A 16,118-nucleotide genomic window follows, 5' to 3' on the forward strand; every position below is an offset into this window, starting at 1 on the left:
AAACAATGGAGAAGAGATTTGAAAGAGATAGAAATCACTGTACTCATGCACATTTAAAGTAACCTTTATAAATCAAATGATATGCTTCAGTTTTATATCACAGGAAATAAAGGGAGAGAATCAAAAAGTGAAGGGAAAGAATTGGGGAGAAGAGAGGAAGGGAAAGACTGATCAAGGCTGATGAACACAGAAATGAGAGAAAAAGAAATTGAGTTAAAGAAAGGCAGACAGGACACGACAAACAGGACATGACTCAAAAAAAAAGAGAAAGAAAGGAGAACAGAGATGAGCACACGGACACATGCACTCCATGGAAAAAATGTCCATGGGAACCAAATATCAAAAAAAAAAAGAAAAAGAAAAAGAAAAAAAGACACAACTCAGAAACACTCTTTAAATAAGGAATATACTTCTCTTCTAACCTTTCTTCAATGAAGCTGTTAAAGATGATCAAAAGTGTTGTGGTTTTGCATCTTTAGGCATACACAGAGCCAAGACATCTTTTACTGCTCCCCACAGGCTGGGTAACATTAACCTAATGGTTGATTCTGGCCCAAAGGCTAGAAGTTGTCCACTCCCATACTTGACAATGAAAACTATTTAATCTTCTGCTGCATCTCCTAGAAAAGAATGCTATAAATAATAAATAATACATCCTCTGCAATTTTTTTGACATTTCACTTATAGAAAAACTGCAAGCCACTTTCTCCTTTGTACTGACTGAGGTATTCCAAAACTGGCACAGACATATTTTTATTTAAATAAATCAGTCTTGCAACTGTAATTTTAACTCAAAATTGGCAAAATCTCCTTTATTTCTTGAATACAAAAACCTTACCTTTTAATTATAATAAAGTGTGAATCCTTCTATATAACCTGGATTTTTAAAAGGTATCTCCCATTGGGGTAATGAAAGAGGATGTTAATGTACTAGCTTCCTTGAAAATATTTTAACATTTTCATACAATACCAGAAAACTCACCTTTTCCCACTTTTAGCCTAACAGTAGTTTCTTGTATTTATAAAATAACCACATTCAAGTCTTACCATGGAGAAGCAACATTTTTAGTTCCGTTCAATTTCTTCACTTTAAATAAATAAAGAAATCAACTATATAACCCTCTGATTAGAAATCAAATCCAAGATATTGTTTGACAATGAGATGCTTTTATTAAACTCGATACATTTAATATATAATAATTCTGTGAAAAAACTGGGGTATCATGTAGGATCTGGGTCTTTGCATTACAAAGTCTGCCCCCAAAAGATGTCATCTCACTATATACTGTGGCTGAAAGCATACAGATGACCAAAAAGCAGTAACATCCTTTCGTGGTAAGACAAGTTCAACTGACTTGTCCATAGTATTACAAGTCCTCCTAGAAAAATTAAAAGTCCCCATCCCCATCTCTACCTATTGTTATCTCCTGGCAGGTGAGCTGTATGAAGCACCTTCATCTGTGCTTGGCATGAGGTCCACACATGATCAGCCTTGGGAAGGCCATCTTCCCCTCAACCAGACAACTCTACTTCAACTATTCTGAAACTCCTTGGAAGGGTGAAACTTCTGGAAAAATGAAAGAGAGCAAGAGAGAGAAAAGGTCTGAATATTGAAAGGAATACACAAATGATCAAATTCAGCTGCACCAATGCCAAGGGGAAGGATGAATAAGTTAGAAAACAAGCAATTTTGCAAAATGCTTTCTGGTATGACAAAATCTGACCAGTGTCTCGCTGTTCCTGACATACCATTTGTGAAGGCCACCCATTCTCTTACCAGGCATGGGCGTCTCCACGATGAGGTGTTTGTGGCTGGTAAACAGTTCAGTGGAGTCTTGTTCTACTGATCTTTCCTCTAGGTCTGATTCTGGGATCGTAGCACAGCCACCTAGTTGAAAAATACAAACAATATTTTAAGCAATGTGTAGAAAAATCTACCTCTCCATACGACAACCTCAGCTTAAGAACGTACCAGTCATGAAGATAATAAATAAAGAGACAACAATCTTCAGGAGTAAACCAAAAAAGAATAATCTTAAATGTTTCTCTTTTGGTAAAAATGCTGGGAATGAGTCATTGCCTTTAAAGACATACCAGTGAGCACTTAGCAACAGCAGCAATGGTGTTGTATTCAAATTTAACCCTTTTAAAGTCAGAAAGGACAAAATCTATAGCATATGTGATATCCATACTATAATGGTACCTCAGCAGAAATTCCCTTTAATACCAGAGCATCAGAAACTATAAAAGAAACAAAGCACATCGACTGTGAGGGAAAGAAAACTTCCCTGAACAAAGAGGAAGGCAACTGGTGTTCTGAGGTGGTGACTATGGTGGTATTTCTCAGGAATTTGATTCTATTCCTGAATCCCAACACCTTACAGCACAGACACAAACACTTCATAATTCACAGCAAAGCCATGGATGCATTATGGAAGCTTTCAATTCCAAGTCAGTTCCAAGGTGACTTGAGGGTAAGCTGGGACCACTGCACTTTTAAAATATTAGGTATAAGTCATTTGATTTTATCCACCAAAATATTGCACGGAGAACTCATGTTGAGAACTTCCTGACTACATCTGCAACTTGATTTGACTAATTTGACTAATTTTCTGGAAATGTACTAACATGCTGTATACTGTACACATTTTTTCCCAAAGCCATTCTTCTTGTAAATAAAGTGTGATTTTTCCTGTTCTGAGGCTTCGCATACACTGAGTCCAAAACCTCCATATTCAAGTTTGGCTTTATGTGTGAGGGGGTTTATAAAGAGAGGGTACCAGCAGCACTGATATGTAAACCACATCATTCAAATGAGAGTGAAGTCAAGGTCCCAGGTCTGAAGGAAAGTACACCTTACCATCCATCCCTCTGTATCAGCTCTGAAAAAGAAATCGATGTTGAGGGAAACTTGAGAGACAAGGATTTCCACACTCATAAAATAAGAATTAGAGGTAGCCTCAGAGGTTCCCCAAACAGGAAATGTTAGAATTATCCATCAATGCAATGGAACTTGCCCAGCTTTAACTTAAAATAGCTAGGGCCCCATCCAGAAGGAGAACCAGGCTTATTTTTAATCTTTTTCCAAAGACTGTAGATCATGGTAACAATAACTACCATTATTACATACTTTCTCAATGCTGAAAACTCTGCCCATATCAACTCATTTAGTTCCTACAAACCACACCATGAAATAGATGTTATTATTCTGCTTTTATAGATAGGATGACTGAGGTTTCAGAAGATCAGTACATCATTTCCTGGAAATGTTCTAACATGCTGTACACTGTACTTATTTTTTTCCCAAAGCCATTCTTCTTGTTAATTCTTTGCCAAGGTCACACAGCTCCTAAGGAGTAAGAGCTCACACCCAAGCATGACAACTCCCAAAGCCTGTGTTATCTAACCATTTACTATATGGCTCCCAGTTGTAGCATCAACCAAAGAGATACCTGGCTGTAGGTCTTGGGTGTCAGCAGGTTTTATGTCACCTGATGATCTACCAGGTGTGGTTGCGAGCAGCACTGCTTAGAGTATTGTGAGGCCAGGGACAGGCTCAGAAGTGCCGGGACTTTGGAGAAGCCCAAGAAATAGCACCCTTCTTCTCCTCCTGGACTCTCACCCAATTGAGAAAAAAGGAATAGGGTGTGCAGAGGTGGGGAAGGGGTACCTCTGTAAGATTAATAACAGGGAAGAACAGAAAGAAGGGAGTGCTCCCAGCAAAACATAACTCTGATCCCAGGAAAAAAGGCCAAAGAATGGCTTTCTAGACTCATAAATCAGATTAAGTCATTTCTCCATCCCCAAGGCAGAGGGAGGGAGGAAGCAGGATGAGGGCAGGAATGTTGTACTGATGCAGCTACCTTTGCACACAAGGAAACTTCAAGACTGGGGAAGAAGTGTCTCCAACCAACAGATGGGAGAGAGTGCAGTGATCGGACAGCAGTGCTGCCGTGAGTGGAGAGAGGCAGGTCTCCTCTGATTAATCAGTGCCTATCGTTCATTCCAGCTGACTCAATAGTGAGGCAAGTGAGAAGGCTGAAGACTTCAAAAGCACTAGTTCTTCAATCAGGTGGGCACAAAAGGAAAAGTCACTTGCTGTAGACTATCTTGTAGACTATACATTAAGGAAATTACAACGTATGTAATTTCCTCTCTTGTCCTTGGCACAAAAGTTGCCTTGTCCAAAGTACAGAGATGACGAATTTCTCAAATCCCACTGCAGGGCTGACCACTCACTTGCCCTAGGAATGTTACCCCCTTTTCTTCGGATACCTCCATGCGACCAGAATGACCAACCATATGCCCAGAAGTTCTGCCACTTTAAGCTTGGAAGGAACAATAGGATGTGAGATCTGGCATCCTAACCAATGGGAAATGGGGGAAGGGAAGGAGCCTTGCAGAAAATTCCCCTCCTGCCTCTCTCCCTAGATCAACTCTGAATTATTATTTCTTTTTTGTCAACCTCCAGAAAAGTGCTATGTGCTGAGTAGATGCACCTGCTGGGACTCTTCCTGGCTCTTTGGGAGAAGTGGTCACCAGCGTAGGATGCATCACTTTGTATTACTTCACATATTTCCTTGACTCGCTTCCCTTTTTCCTCATCCTCCCTTCCTTGAGTTGGCCAAATAAACTGCCACTTTAATTCCTGCCTCAGGCTCTGTTATCTTGCAAAAATCACTGACATGGGAAGTACTACTAAAAAGCAGGCCTTCAAGATGGAACTTTGAGGTTAGATAGCCCACCTATCTGTAAGAAATAGGGGTTCCATGGCTGCAGGTAAACAGACTGGGAATAACTTCTGTTATGCAATTACTCAAGCTTTCACCCATGGTTAACTGGGATGATATGCATGTAGAGGTCAAGCCCAGGAGATCAAGTAGCTGTGGCATGGCAACATTTATAATTATAAGGATTCCAGAGTAGGGTGGCTGCTTCTGATAACTAGATACCTACAAAAAGAAAACAGCAAGTTCAGTGCAGCTAGCAGGCAACAGAAGGCAAATGCGACCTCAGGCCCCACCCACACCTACTGAATAAGAAGGGCAAATGGGCATATCTGATGAAATTTTTGGTAGGAAAAAAATATTTGTTAAAAATTTCAGAGTAAAAACAAACAAACAAACAAAAATTTCAGAGTAAGCAGTAAAAGGAGAGAAATAAAATATAAAATTTCCAAACTAACAGAGACCTTCTGAAGCCCATTGTAGCAATGCTTCTCAAAAGGACCAGCCTTAAAATTTCCAATCTATCTAAACCAATACTTTTGTCACATAAAATAAAAATGAAAAAAAGGAATTACTAGAAAAATAAAATGAACAATATACAGGCTCTTATCTTTTAGATTCAATCACTGTAAAAAGTACACTGTCAATTGCTACAAGTTTCTGAACGCTTATTCTCAGTTTCAAGTAACAGTTTGCAGACAGATGCTAGTCTTCTATTCACACTTTGAATGGCACTGATTTCAAGATATGGTCTACATTAATTAATATGATACATGGAACTATAGTTAAAAATAAAAATTCAGCCAACTCCTAATTATCAAGAGTTCAAATAGCCAGTAAACTCATTCTGGCAACAGCAGGGGCTTCTCACAACTTATGTACCTCCCTTCTACTCCAGTATCTGTCTGGCAGCTCCCTCCTTGCATAATGTCCAGAACAGCCCCCCTCTCTCCACCAATATGGGATGTCCAGGCTCTCCTTTGCCCACTGCTGGTACAATTATGGAGATCCACTTCTATCCCTGTGCTCTCCTGTAAAAAGGAGTTTCCTTAAGGAACCTGGGATCCCGAGTCAGAACTCTGGGGGCATTTTCATAAGGAACAATGTTATAAGTGGTGGCTTCATTTTAGAGTCCTATTACAATTAAATGCTTAAAACACTTTTCTGGAGTAATCTGGAACCCTACCTCCTGCAGGTGAAATTTGAAAACATGAAGCATGTATCACAAATTGCAAACAGTATCTACAGCATTTGGAACAAGGCAGCTTATAAATTGGAGATTACACCTGTGATGTTTAAGAGGATGTTTTTGAGACATTTCACTATGCTCCCTCTTCCTCTGAATTGTTACCAATCAAATTATGTGCATATGACCATTTATGTTAACTAAATCTGGCTGTAAAAATTTGTTTCTTTGCAAATTAGTAGCACATTAAGATATATAGCAATTCTCCTATATATAAAACAGATAAACAACGACAAGTATAGCACAGGGAACTATATTCAATATCTTGTAATAACCTATAATGGAAAAGAATCTGAAAAAGAATAGATATATATACATGTATATGTATAACTGAATCATTTTGCTATACATCCGAAACACTGTAAATCCACTATACTTAAATTTAAACTTTTTTTTTTTTTTTTGCGGTACGCGGGCCTCTCACTGTTGTGGCCTCTCCCGTTGCGGAGCACAGGCTCCGGACGCGCAGGCTCAGCGGCCGTGGCTCACGGGCCTAGCCACTCCGCGGCATGTGGGATCTTCCCGGACCGGGGCACGAACCCGTGTCCCCTGCATCAGCAGGCAGACTCTCAACCACTGCGCCACCAGGGAAGCCCCAAATTTAAACATTTTTTAAGAAAAATTTTCTGGCTACAATCTTCATGTAGCCAGAAAATTATTTAAGTAGAAAATCTCACCAGAAGTTCTGAACAATAGGAGATCACCCTATATTTATAAAGATAATTCAACTCTAGGGTTTTTTTTTTTTTAATGGATTATAAGCTATCCTTAAGCCTGTTTCTGCATTCAAAAGCAAATTATAAAATTGTTGAAACTTCCTCCTCACAAGGTGGAACATATTTTATCAACAAGGGAATTACACTAAGGAAATTCTACCCACTTTCAGAAAAACAAACAAACAAACAAACACAACAATAAAAAAGAGCTCAGGGACTTCCCTGGTGGTCCAGTGGTAAAGAATCTGCCCTCCAATGCAGGTAATGCGGGTTTGATCCCTGGTCAGGGAACTAAGATCCCACATGCCGCGGTGCAACTAAGCCGGAAGCCAGAACTACTGAGTTCTCGAGCCTCAACTAGAGAGCCTGTGTGTTGGAAAGTACAGAGCCCACGCACCCTGGAGCCTACTCGCCATAACTAGAGAAGAGGAATCCCGCATGCCACAACTAGAGAGAAGACTGCACGCCGCAATGAAGAGTCCGCGCTCCACAACGAAAGATCCCGCATGCCTCAACAAAGATCCTGCCTGACGCAACTAAGACCCAACGCAGCCAAAATTAAATAACTAAATAATAAATAAGTCTTAAAAAAAAACAAACAGAGCTCAGGTCCTCTCTGTGGGTTGCTATAGCATGAACTATAAAAGTTGTAGAGTTCAAAGGTCAATATAGGAGGCCAAGCAGAAACAAATGTAACTGTCTAGAATACTAGAGATCAAAATCAGAATGCAGGGTAAGCACTGGTATTCTGGAAAACATGTAACCAGCTGGCTTTCAAGGAAAAAAGGTAAAGCCCTAATCTGTAGTGTTTGCCCATTTCTTTGATATAAATACTCCTATCATGGCCAGTTTCAAGCAACCAACGTCACATCACCAAACGTGGAGCTTGGCAGAGATGTGTAAGAGGACACCATGAGATAGCACTTTTACCATTCAGATTCCGTAGACATAAATAATCTCAAGAGCATAGAGAATAGTAAAATGTAGTAATAAAATAACTAGTGAAGAGTTTTGAGGTATATTATCTTTGTTCTCAATACAATTTATTTGGTTATAAGTTTACGTAATTTAATTTTTAATAACGGCTGAATTTGTTAACTGGCTCACAGAATTCCTAAAAATTCAATGATTGGTTCTCACCAGCCAGTGTGAGCCAGCTCCAGCACTGAATGCAGGCTTATTTGTAGGGAATTTAACAAAGCCTCGATTCAAACCATGGCTCAGCATTTATGAGCCACGTGACCTTCCTGAGCAAATTATTTCACTTTAATGAGCCTCAGTTTCCTTATCTATAAACAGAGACTATGGCAGCCCTACTTCATAAGGAAGAAATTGATGAGCATGTGTAAGTGCTCGACACATTGAAAAACACATTAAGTTCTGACTATTTACTCTCATGTCAAAGTTAGGAACACTAAAAGAAGAGTAGACTGAATAGGCCAAGACAAAAGTCCCTAAAGTTGTGAGTCTGAAGGGGTAGGGTTCACATAGCTGATACGTGCATGGGGCCAAAAGACACAGCTCTGCAGCAAAAAAAAGAAAGTGTTCAGACACCTTAAACATGGCCACCTCTGAAGCTGACTACTCTATTTACTCACACTACTTGATCTACTGAGTTCTATTTGATAAATACTTGATTATAACCCAGATGAATTCTGGTGGCCCAGCTTACCTGCCTCACCATCTACCTTGTAACTCAGGTAGCCTAAATCAGGGGTTGGCCAGATAGTACATATTTTTTAAGCTCTGTGGGCCATCTAGTCTCTGGTGCAACTGCTCAGTTTTGCCATTGTAGTGCAAAATCAGCCAAGGACAAAATGCAAACAGGAATGAGCATTAGTTATGTTCCAATAAAACTTTATTTACTAAAACAGTCAGATCTGGCCCATTGGCTGTAGTTCGCAAACGCATGGCCTAATACAAGGCTCACAGAAAGCTACTCTTCAACGGCGTCCTAATTCTAAAGGTTCCTAGAGGCATTTAACACTGACAGATAACCTCATAGTATTACTATAACAATAGCAATAAGGAAAAGGAAGAGGAGGAGTAATAGTAGCAGTTCTTTAAAAGAATATTATTTGCCCTACTGCTACAAATGCTCTTTTTGTTTGGTTTGGGCAGTGATAAGCTTTTTTTTAAAAAAAAAAATAGACTAATTTTTATATGTACAGAAAAATTTAGTAAATGGTACAGAGAATGCCCATATATTCTCCACACAGTTTCTCCTATTGTTAACATATTACATTAGCATGGTACATTTGATCAATGAACAAATATTGATACATTATTAGTAGTTAAAATCTATAGCCTATTCAGATTTCCTTAGTTTTTACCTAATATCCTTTTCTGTCCCGGGATCCCATCTAGAATACCTCATGACATTAGTTGCTGCATCTCCTTTGGCTCTTTTTGGTGGTGACAGTTCCTCAGACCTTCCTTACTTTTGATGGCCTTGAAGTTTTGAGGAGTATTGGTCAAGCATATTGCAGAATGCCCTTCTACTGGAATTTGTTTAATATTTTTCTCATGACTAGATTGGGGAAAAATTTTAAAGACAGTTTCTTTTCATAAATTCTTAGAGTTTCCCAAATTTTAGGATTGTGTCCAGTTGTTCTTCTTTTCCTCTATCAAAAGTGAAAGCCAGCTGGGCTGTGAATGGGGAGGCCACTGAAGGCAAAGGAGGCCAACAGCAAGGCTTGACTTAGACTGTGAAGTTCTTAGGAGTGGGTCAGTCTGGGTCTAGCTGTTGGACGCAGGCAGGTTATCAGTTGCCCCAACTGTAAAGAGAGGGTCTTAATGAGGCCTATTGTGAGGATTATGTGAGACCGTGTACACTGAACACAGTGGTCAGCACAAAGTACATTTTAGCATCTCTGTTTTCTATGAATTTTCTTGGCATAGATACACTTTCCACACCGTATCAGTGGAATCAAAGAACTTTAGCTTTTAGTGCAACCACCTTCATTTAGGAGACATCAAAACAGAGCCTCAGAGAGGGTAGTGGATGCCCCTCATATCCTAGAGCCGATTCCTGGTTCTCCTGCTTCCTAAACCATTAGAGCTTCCTCAAGAATACCTTTTTTCCCATCAAGATCTCAGTGGACTTGATTGTGAGCTGGCTGTCCTAACCAGTAGTTCCTTTCAGTGATACAGAAAACCCAGAAGGTTGGCAAGCTGTTCTTTGGGTATATTTTAGGACTTTGCAGATTTATATTCTTGCAACAGAGACCTTTGCAATCAACTGAGTGTATGGGTACAAATGTTCCATTCCTTCAGGGAGGAAAAATTTTTTTTCTTCTTCATATATTTTTCATATATTTAAAAGCAATCAAACAAGGAGACACTTTGAGAATCACAAATGACCACAGACCATGCTCTGACTTGCCAGCCAAAGAATCTTCTATTCACATGCTTGAATTGCCACTAAGAATTTAAAACAGCAGAAACCTCAAAAATATACACCAGTGACATTTTTCTTTTAATCAAGATTTACTTACTTGATGGACAAAGTGTTTTTGAAGTTAACATTCAGATTTCATTTCAAAGGTTTATAATTCACGTGAAGTGTGGCGAATGGGTGCTTTGAAAAGAATATTTCACTATCTTAAATATGAAAAGCTTCCCTAAGAGACTATGAGTAGTTAAAAAATTCTCCGAAAATATATTCATTTGAAATACTTTTACTCTTTATCCTTTCTCAGTCTCCCTCTCCCTCTCCCTCTCTCTCTCCCTCTCTTTCTCTCTCTCTCTCTGTAAATGTGCACATACAACCACACATAGGCATTAAAGATATGTGTAAGAGTTTTCCTGATAATTCTCCTCTACTCTGTTCATTCTTCTATTTTCTTAAAATATACTTTTTTAGCCCAAGGAGAATGTAAGCTATAGAAAGCCAAGAATCCTATTGTATGTTTGTGTAGCAATTTTAACCAAGTATTTACAAATTTTTTGACAAAATGGAATAGAAGAAAGAGGGGTGGGTAAAAGAGAGAAGGAGATAGAGGATGAAAAGGAAAAGTGGGGAGGGGAGGATGAATTATTAACATATTCCATTTTGCTGTGTATACTTCTACAGATGATATTTGGGGTGACTTACTGAAGGCATAGATAATAAAATATTAAAGAATAAAAAATACAATAGCATTTAGAAAAATTAAATGCAGAGTAGGAGGTATAGCTAGGAAAAATTGTGTCAGATAAAGACTTACGCAAGGGCTGCCAGGGAGAGAAACAGCAAAAAGCTTGGAGGAAAAGTGAGGCTGCACTTTCCCTGTTAATTCTCCACTGACTTCTCTTCGTCCACACTGGACTTCAAAGGGCCCAGTCCATCTTGTACTTGGACTTAACATTTCCCTAAGAGCACACCATAATTGGTAAAGCCATGCTTCTTGGAAATTTTTTGACTAATGGTGTGTGTGTGTGTGTGTGTGTGTGTGTGTGTGTGTATGACTGTTCTGTGCTTACAGGCCATTTTAGAAAGCCAAGACTTCTGTGAAATTGGGTTTACCAAGGTGCTTACTAAGCAGATGCTGCAGAAAACTACACATATAGGAGATTGTTAAAAATACAACAGTCAGACCTTGTCAAAGCACATCTTGGAAATAAAGCCCTCAAGAATGTAATGTATCACTGAATGAGTTCTTACCACAGCATGGCAAATCAGGTTGATATCATATGGTGACACTGCTTCTCTGAAGGAGGAACTGGAGAGCATACATATGTCAATATCGTTCTCATCTCTCCTTCCATTCTGCCCTTTACTTTGTTGTAATGTAGAGGCATCTCACACTTAACCTGGTACAGTTTTACAGTTTCAAACTCAGGAAAACAGAAGAAAACAATGCCTTTCTATCTAGTCTTAGATTTCCAGTTCCAACATATGATATTTGTTTTTCTATGTTTCTTTTAAATCTATTCGATAACTTTTCTTTCTCCCTATATTTGCAGATGACATGCTGACTGCTAGACAGTAGCTCATCTAATAACAACAGAGATAATAATGGTTAACCACTGAGAGGTAGGTGAAGTTCACTATAATGTGTGTCCAACATGATGCCTGTGGAATGTTTGGGATTTCATTTCCACTGCCTAATAATAAACTTTGATCCCCCCATACCTGGTAAGAACTTAAAATGTGTTCAGGACTATGCACGTATACCTATGTTTGAAAATATTTCCATTTCACTCCTCACAGCAGAGACCAAGTTTGTGAATAAAAGGAAGTCTGATATATTTTAAGAGGTCTAGCATGTGTCTCAACAAGTTTTAAAAATCCCATAAAGACTGAATACTAAGTCCCTTGGGGTATAAGGGCTCCAGTCAGAGAATCTGGATTTAAGAGGGTAGGGTCCTCCTGGCATTAAGATGTTTCCACAACTTGAATAATTATAGGTGTCCAAGTATTCTTTTAGCTGGACCACCACTTAGAATTTAGGTCCACTTAGTACAAAGGATTAAGAAATACAGGAACATAGCCATTTTCATCCATTGATAATTATGTAAACAGAATATACCAAGCAGAAAAAAAGTCCTATTTACAAAAAAGCAAGCACAGTCCATAAATCCTAAAGACTGGAACAGATCCAGGTGAAGAAGTTCACCAGATGTCAGTCTGTAAACAGGGCTTCATAAAGTGAATTCCCCAATTAATTGTTGGTAAGAGTGATCTCTATACTATGTTAGTGCATTATGATCCCCTACCATACGTAGGTGAGTTGTCTGGTCCTATAGATCATTAGTCAGTTATGATACAACAGAACTCAGGGGAAAGAAGTGGGGTAAGCACAATTTTTTCTGATACAGAGAGAAGGTCCCATAAAATTACTGCTCAGGAATTTGGAGCTTTCTTCACCGAAGGACATGAGAACTCTCCCATTTATTTGCATTACATCTGTTTTTCTAACACATTTAGTTCTTAACCTGGAGTTCTTGGAAAGACATATACCAGTAAAAACATAAACATGGAAGTTAAAAAAAAAATAAAACTACTCACTATTTTGTTAGAGGCTCCAATCACAATGTTTTCCCACATGTTAACAAGGCCATTAAATCCTCCAAACAGAAATACAAAAGTATTACCCAGTCATTGTGAGAAGGTGAGGAAGAAGAGAAAGTTAATATTTGCTTTTCCTTGCCAGTTGATCAATGTCTAGAGCACTCTCCAAGGAAATGCAATATCTATTGTCTTTCAACTAGATCTTTTCTATACTGATAAGTATAGCACTTTCTTGTTCAAAAAGAAGGTGACTGTGGTCTTTAATTTCCATTTTGTTTCTAAATCCTAAGGCAATCCAATGTACAACTGGAAAGACACATAATTTTAAGACATTTCCATTTCAAATACTTTCCTAAGTCCCTCTTCAGAGACCAACTCTCTCTCAAAAGTATACACGCACAAATAAAACATTATAGCTACAGTTGAGAAGGAAAGGAAGCCAATAGTTCTGCAATTATAATTGCTAAAAGAATGAAAGAGTAAGAGCATAACTCTACTTTGCCTGGACACCACATAATAAGAGAGCCAGTGTTCTTCACAGCTTCCCTCTTGCATCAAGTGGTTATTAATTCCTCAGTGATCCTGGCAACATTTCTTCAACTTAAGTTTCTTTCCACAACCCAATTAAAAGCCATAATCTTGACCAAATTGTGTTGTTTTTAATAATGACAGAGTTTAGGTGGTGATTTCGAAACTGAGAGTTCAGCTGGGTCACTTCAGTTATAAGCAGGTTGAGGGAAAAGAGTGAAGAACACAACGTCTCTGGAGAGCACCTGTTTCACCATATTCGTTCACAAATGAGGAAACTGAATGAGCACTCAGGACTCATTCTTAAACAACTCTGTTATCTAATAATATATTTCTACACTAGTCCATTAAACAATGTCATATTTTGCAGAAAAGGGAAATGTACACAAGATGATAACCAGCCCATTGATAGTGGAAAGGGGCATCCAAAATGGGACATGGCAAGTATAATTATGTCTAGAGCAAAGTCACATAAGTCTGGGCCTTAGTTTCCTTTTTTCTAAATTCAGAAAATATAGCATTTACTTTATGAGAGATGAAGATTAAATTGGTCAGTGCTTGTAATACAGTTATCACAACTTGAATAATGATAGGTGTCTAAGAATTCTTTTAGCTGACTTTAGTTATCACAAAGCCTAGCAAAGAGTATGCCCCCAATAAATGTTGGGCTATTATTTTCAGTACTAACCTCCAACATACGTTAGTCATTAAGTTACAGCCAATTACACATGAAACTACAAGCCATGAGCACGGCATGAATTTATATTTGATGCTGTAAAAAATGCTCAGGTAAACCCAGAAGATGGGGTAGGCAGACCAGTGGTGGAATGTTTCTAGCTGGACCCAGTGGTCAAAGCCAAAATTGTCAACCAGGCACTGATAATCTACTATCCTAGATAACCACTATTCTGAGATCAAAACAGGAATTTTAAAAGGGCTCAGATGATGATGATGATGATGATCAGGGGTACATAATCACATTCATCATTTTCTATTTACCAGCAGTGCCATTACTACTGAGAAACACAAACCCACGAGATAATATGACATAAATGGATGAAACATTAAGATAAAAGAGTAAAACAGTGGTAGGTTTGCTTTCTCATGGGAAATTGAAATGGCCAGCAGATGAACCTTAAAAGAGGAAGTCTGCTGACCTAGTGTTACTAAACATAGGAGGCAGCCAAGGAGCAGAGGAATAAAGCAATGTATTTAAATGTATGCCTTGAAGGAAGCAAACACCAATTATTTTTATATGATTTTAATTCTCCTAGTGAATACTTTATGGGTGCTGGCAAGTCCTTTTGGAAAAGGAAGGAATTATTAATGAAGGACTCAGTGGCAATTGCCTGCCAGTGCTCTAAGAACTAACACTTAACAAAGGGTCATTTAGTTCATACTTCATCTCTAAAGCTACAGAAATTTTAAGAATCCTTAAAAAAAAAAACAGTATAGTGTTATATTCACATATACAGTCCTTTTTATTTTAATTTCCAGATTGTTCTATAGCCTGCATGATAAACAAATAAGCTTCCCACAGGAAAATAAACAGATAGAGGAAAATAGTTAATTTTTTTTCTTTTTCATGCAAAGAGTGGATGCTCAATATACACTTGTTTATTTGGAAAGGGAATCATGAAATTTGAGGAAATACCTAGGAAATACAGTCTTTATTTTATTTTATTTATTTATTTATTTTTTTTGCGGTACGCGGGCCTCTCACTGTTGTGGCCTCTCCCGTTGCGGGGCACAGGCTCCGGCCGCGCAGGCTCAGTGGCCATGGCTCACGGGCCCAGCCGCTCCGCGGCATGTGGGATCTTCCCGGACCGGGGCACGAACCCGTATCCCCTGCATCGGCAGGCGGATTCTCAACCACTGCGCCACCAGGGAAGCCCAGGAAATACAGTCTTTAAAACAGTTACCTCTGAAGAATGCTCTACCACATCATTCCAATATTATGCACTAGTGACAGTCCACTAACGTACAGGCTAGTAAATCTGGGGAAATGCCCCATCAGCTCCTGTATTCTATCTTGTTTCTCAAAAAACTTAGCCCATCAACTCTAGAAAATTCTCATATTATATAAAATGAAATCTCTCTAGCTAACATCTTGCCCTTAAAATTCTCCAGGTGCTTCAAGAGCATGGACTCTGGAGCTAGACTGCCAGAATTTTAATCCCAGCCCCAGCATTACTTTTCTTTCTTTTAACTGGTTACTTGATCTTTCTCTGCCTCAGTTTCCTTATTTGTAAAATACAGATGATAACGGTACCTAGCTCACAGGATAATTGTAAAGATTAAATGAGTTAATTTATATGAACACTTCAAATAATGCCTGGTTCATAGTAAGTGATACAATAAGTCTTATAATAATAAGTATTACTATTATTCTCATCATCTTTGCCTTATATTGCCAAAATTCCTGCACCTAAGCCTGAGGTTCTCATGTAAGCTGAAGGAAAGGAGGGTGGTGAATTTTCAGAAGGCAGACAGCAGCAGCTACAGCTGCCTGACCTCCAGGAATACGAACTGTCATGTTAGCTAGTCAAGGAAAACCTTAACTGGTTGTCTGGCCTAGCAAAAAAAATAAAAATAAAATAAATAAAAAGCAGTAGCCAGTAGGAAATAACAGCTTGATAAAAAAAGAACAAGGACTGGGGTATAGATAAATAATAAAGGACAACAATAAACATCAAATCAGGAATAATTTACTGTCTCTTGACCCCCACTTTCCTGCATCTTCTTCCATTTCTTTACTCCTCTTGGCGGCAAAACTTCTCCAAAGAATTGTCTGTATTTGCTATTTTTAATTCTCTTCTTTTCTCTTGTACATCCATCCCAGTCTAGACCTGGCCTCTACCACTCCACAAACAGTTGCTTTATTCAAGATCACTAGTGACCTCCAC

At 38.6% G+C, this 16,118-nt stretch overlaps 1 protein-coding gene across 4 annotated transcripts in view; it reads right to left on the bottom strand.

Annotated features, from left to right (window-relative positions):
* Window positions 1-1,147: 1,147 nt before the first annotated feature.
* The window catches only part of BBS9 (Bardet-Biedl syndrome 9), a 446,549-nt gene continuing 431,578 nt past the window's right edge, over window positions 1,148-16,118 (bottom strand). For all 4 annotated transcript variants that reach the window (XM_067042365.1, XM_059074636.2, XM_059074635.2 and 1 more), the window contains 2 exons: window positions 1,778-1,888; window positions 1,148-1,567 (listed from right to left, as the gene is read on the bottom strand). In XM_067042365.1, the coding sequence (XP_066898466.1) occupies window positions 1,536-1,567; window positions 1,778-1,888 (143 nt within the window). In that variant the 3' untranslated portion in view covers window positions 1,148-1,535. The remainder of the gene's footprint in view (window positions 1,568-1,777; window positions 1,889-16,118) is intronic.

Source organism: Kogia breviceps, chromosome 9 (assembly GCF_026419965.1).
Source record: "Kogia breviceps isolate mKogBre1 chromosome 9, mKogBre1 haplotype 1, whole genome shotgun sequence".
NCBI lineage: Eukaryota > Metazoa > Chordata > Mammalia > Artiodactyla > Physeteridae > Kogia > Kogia breviceps.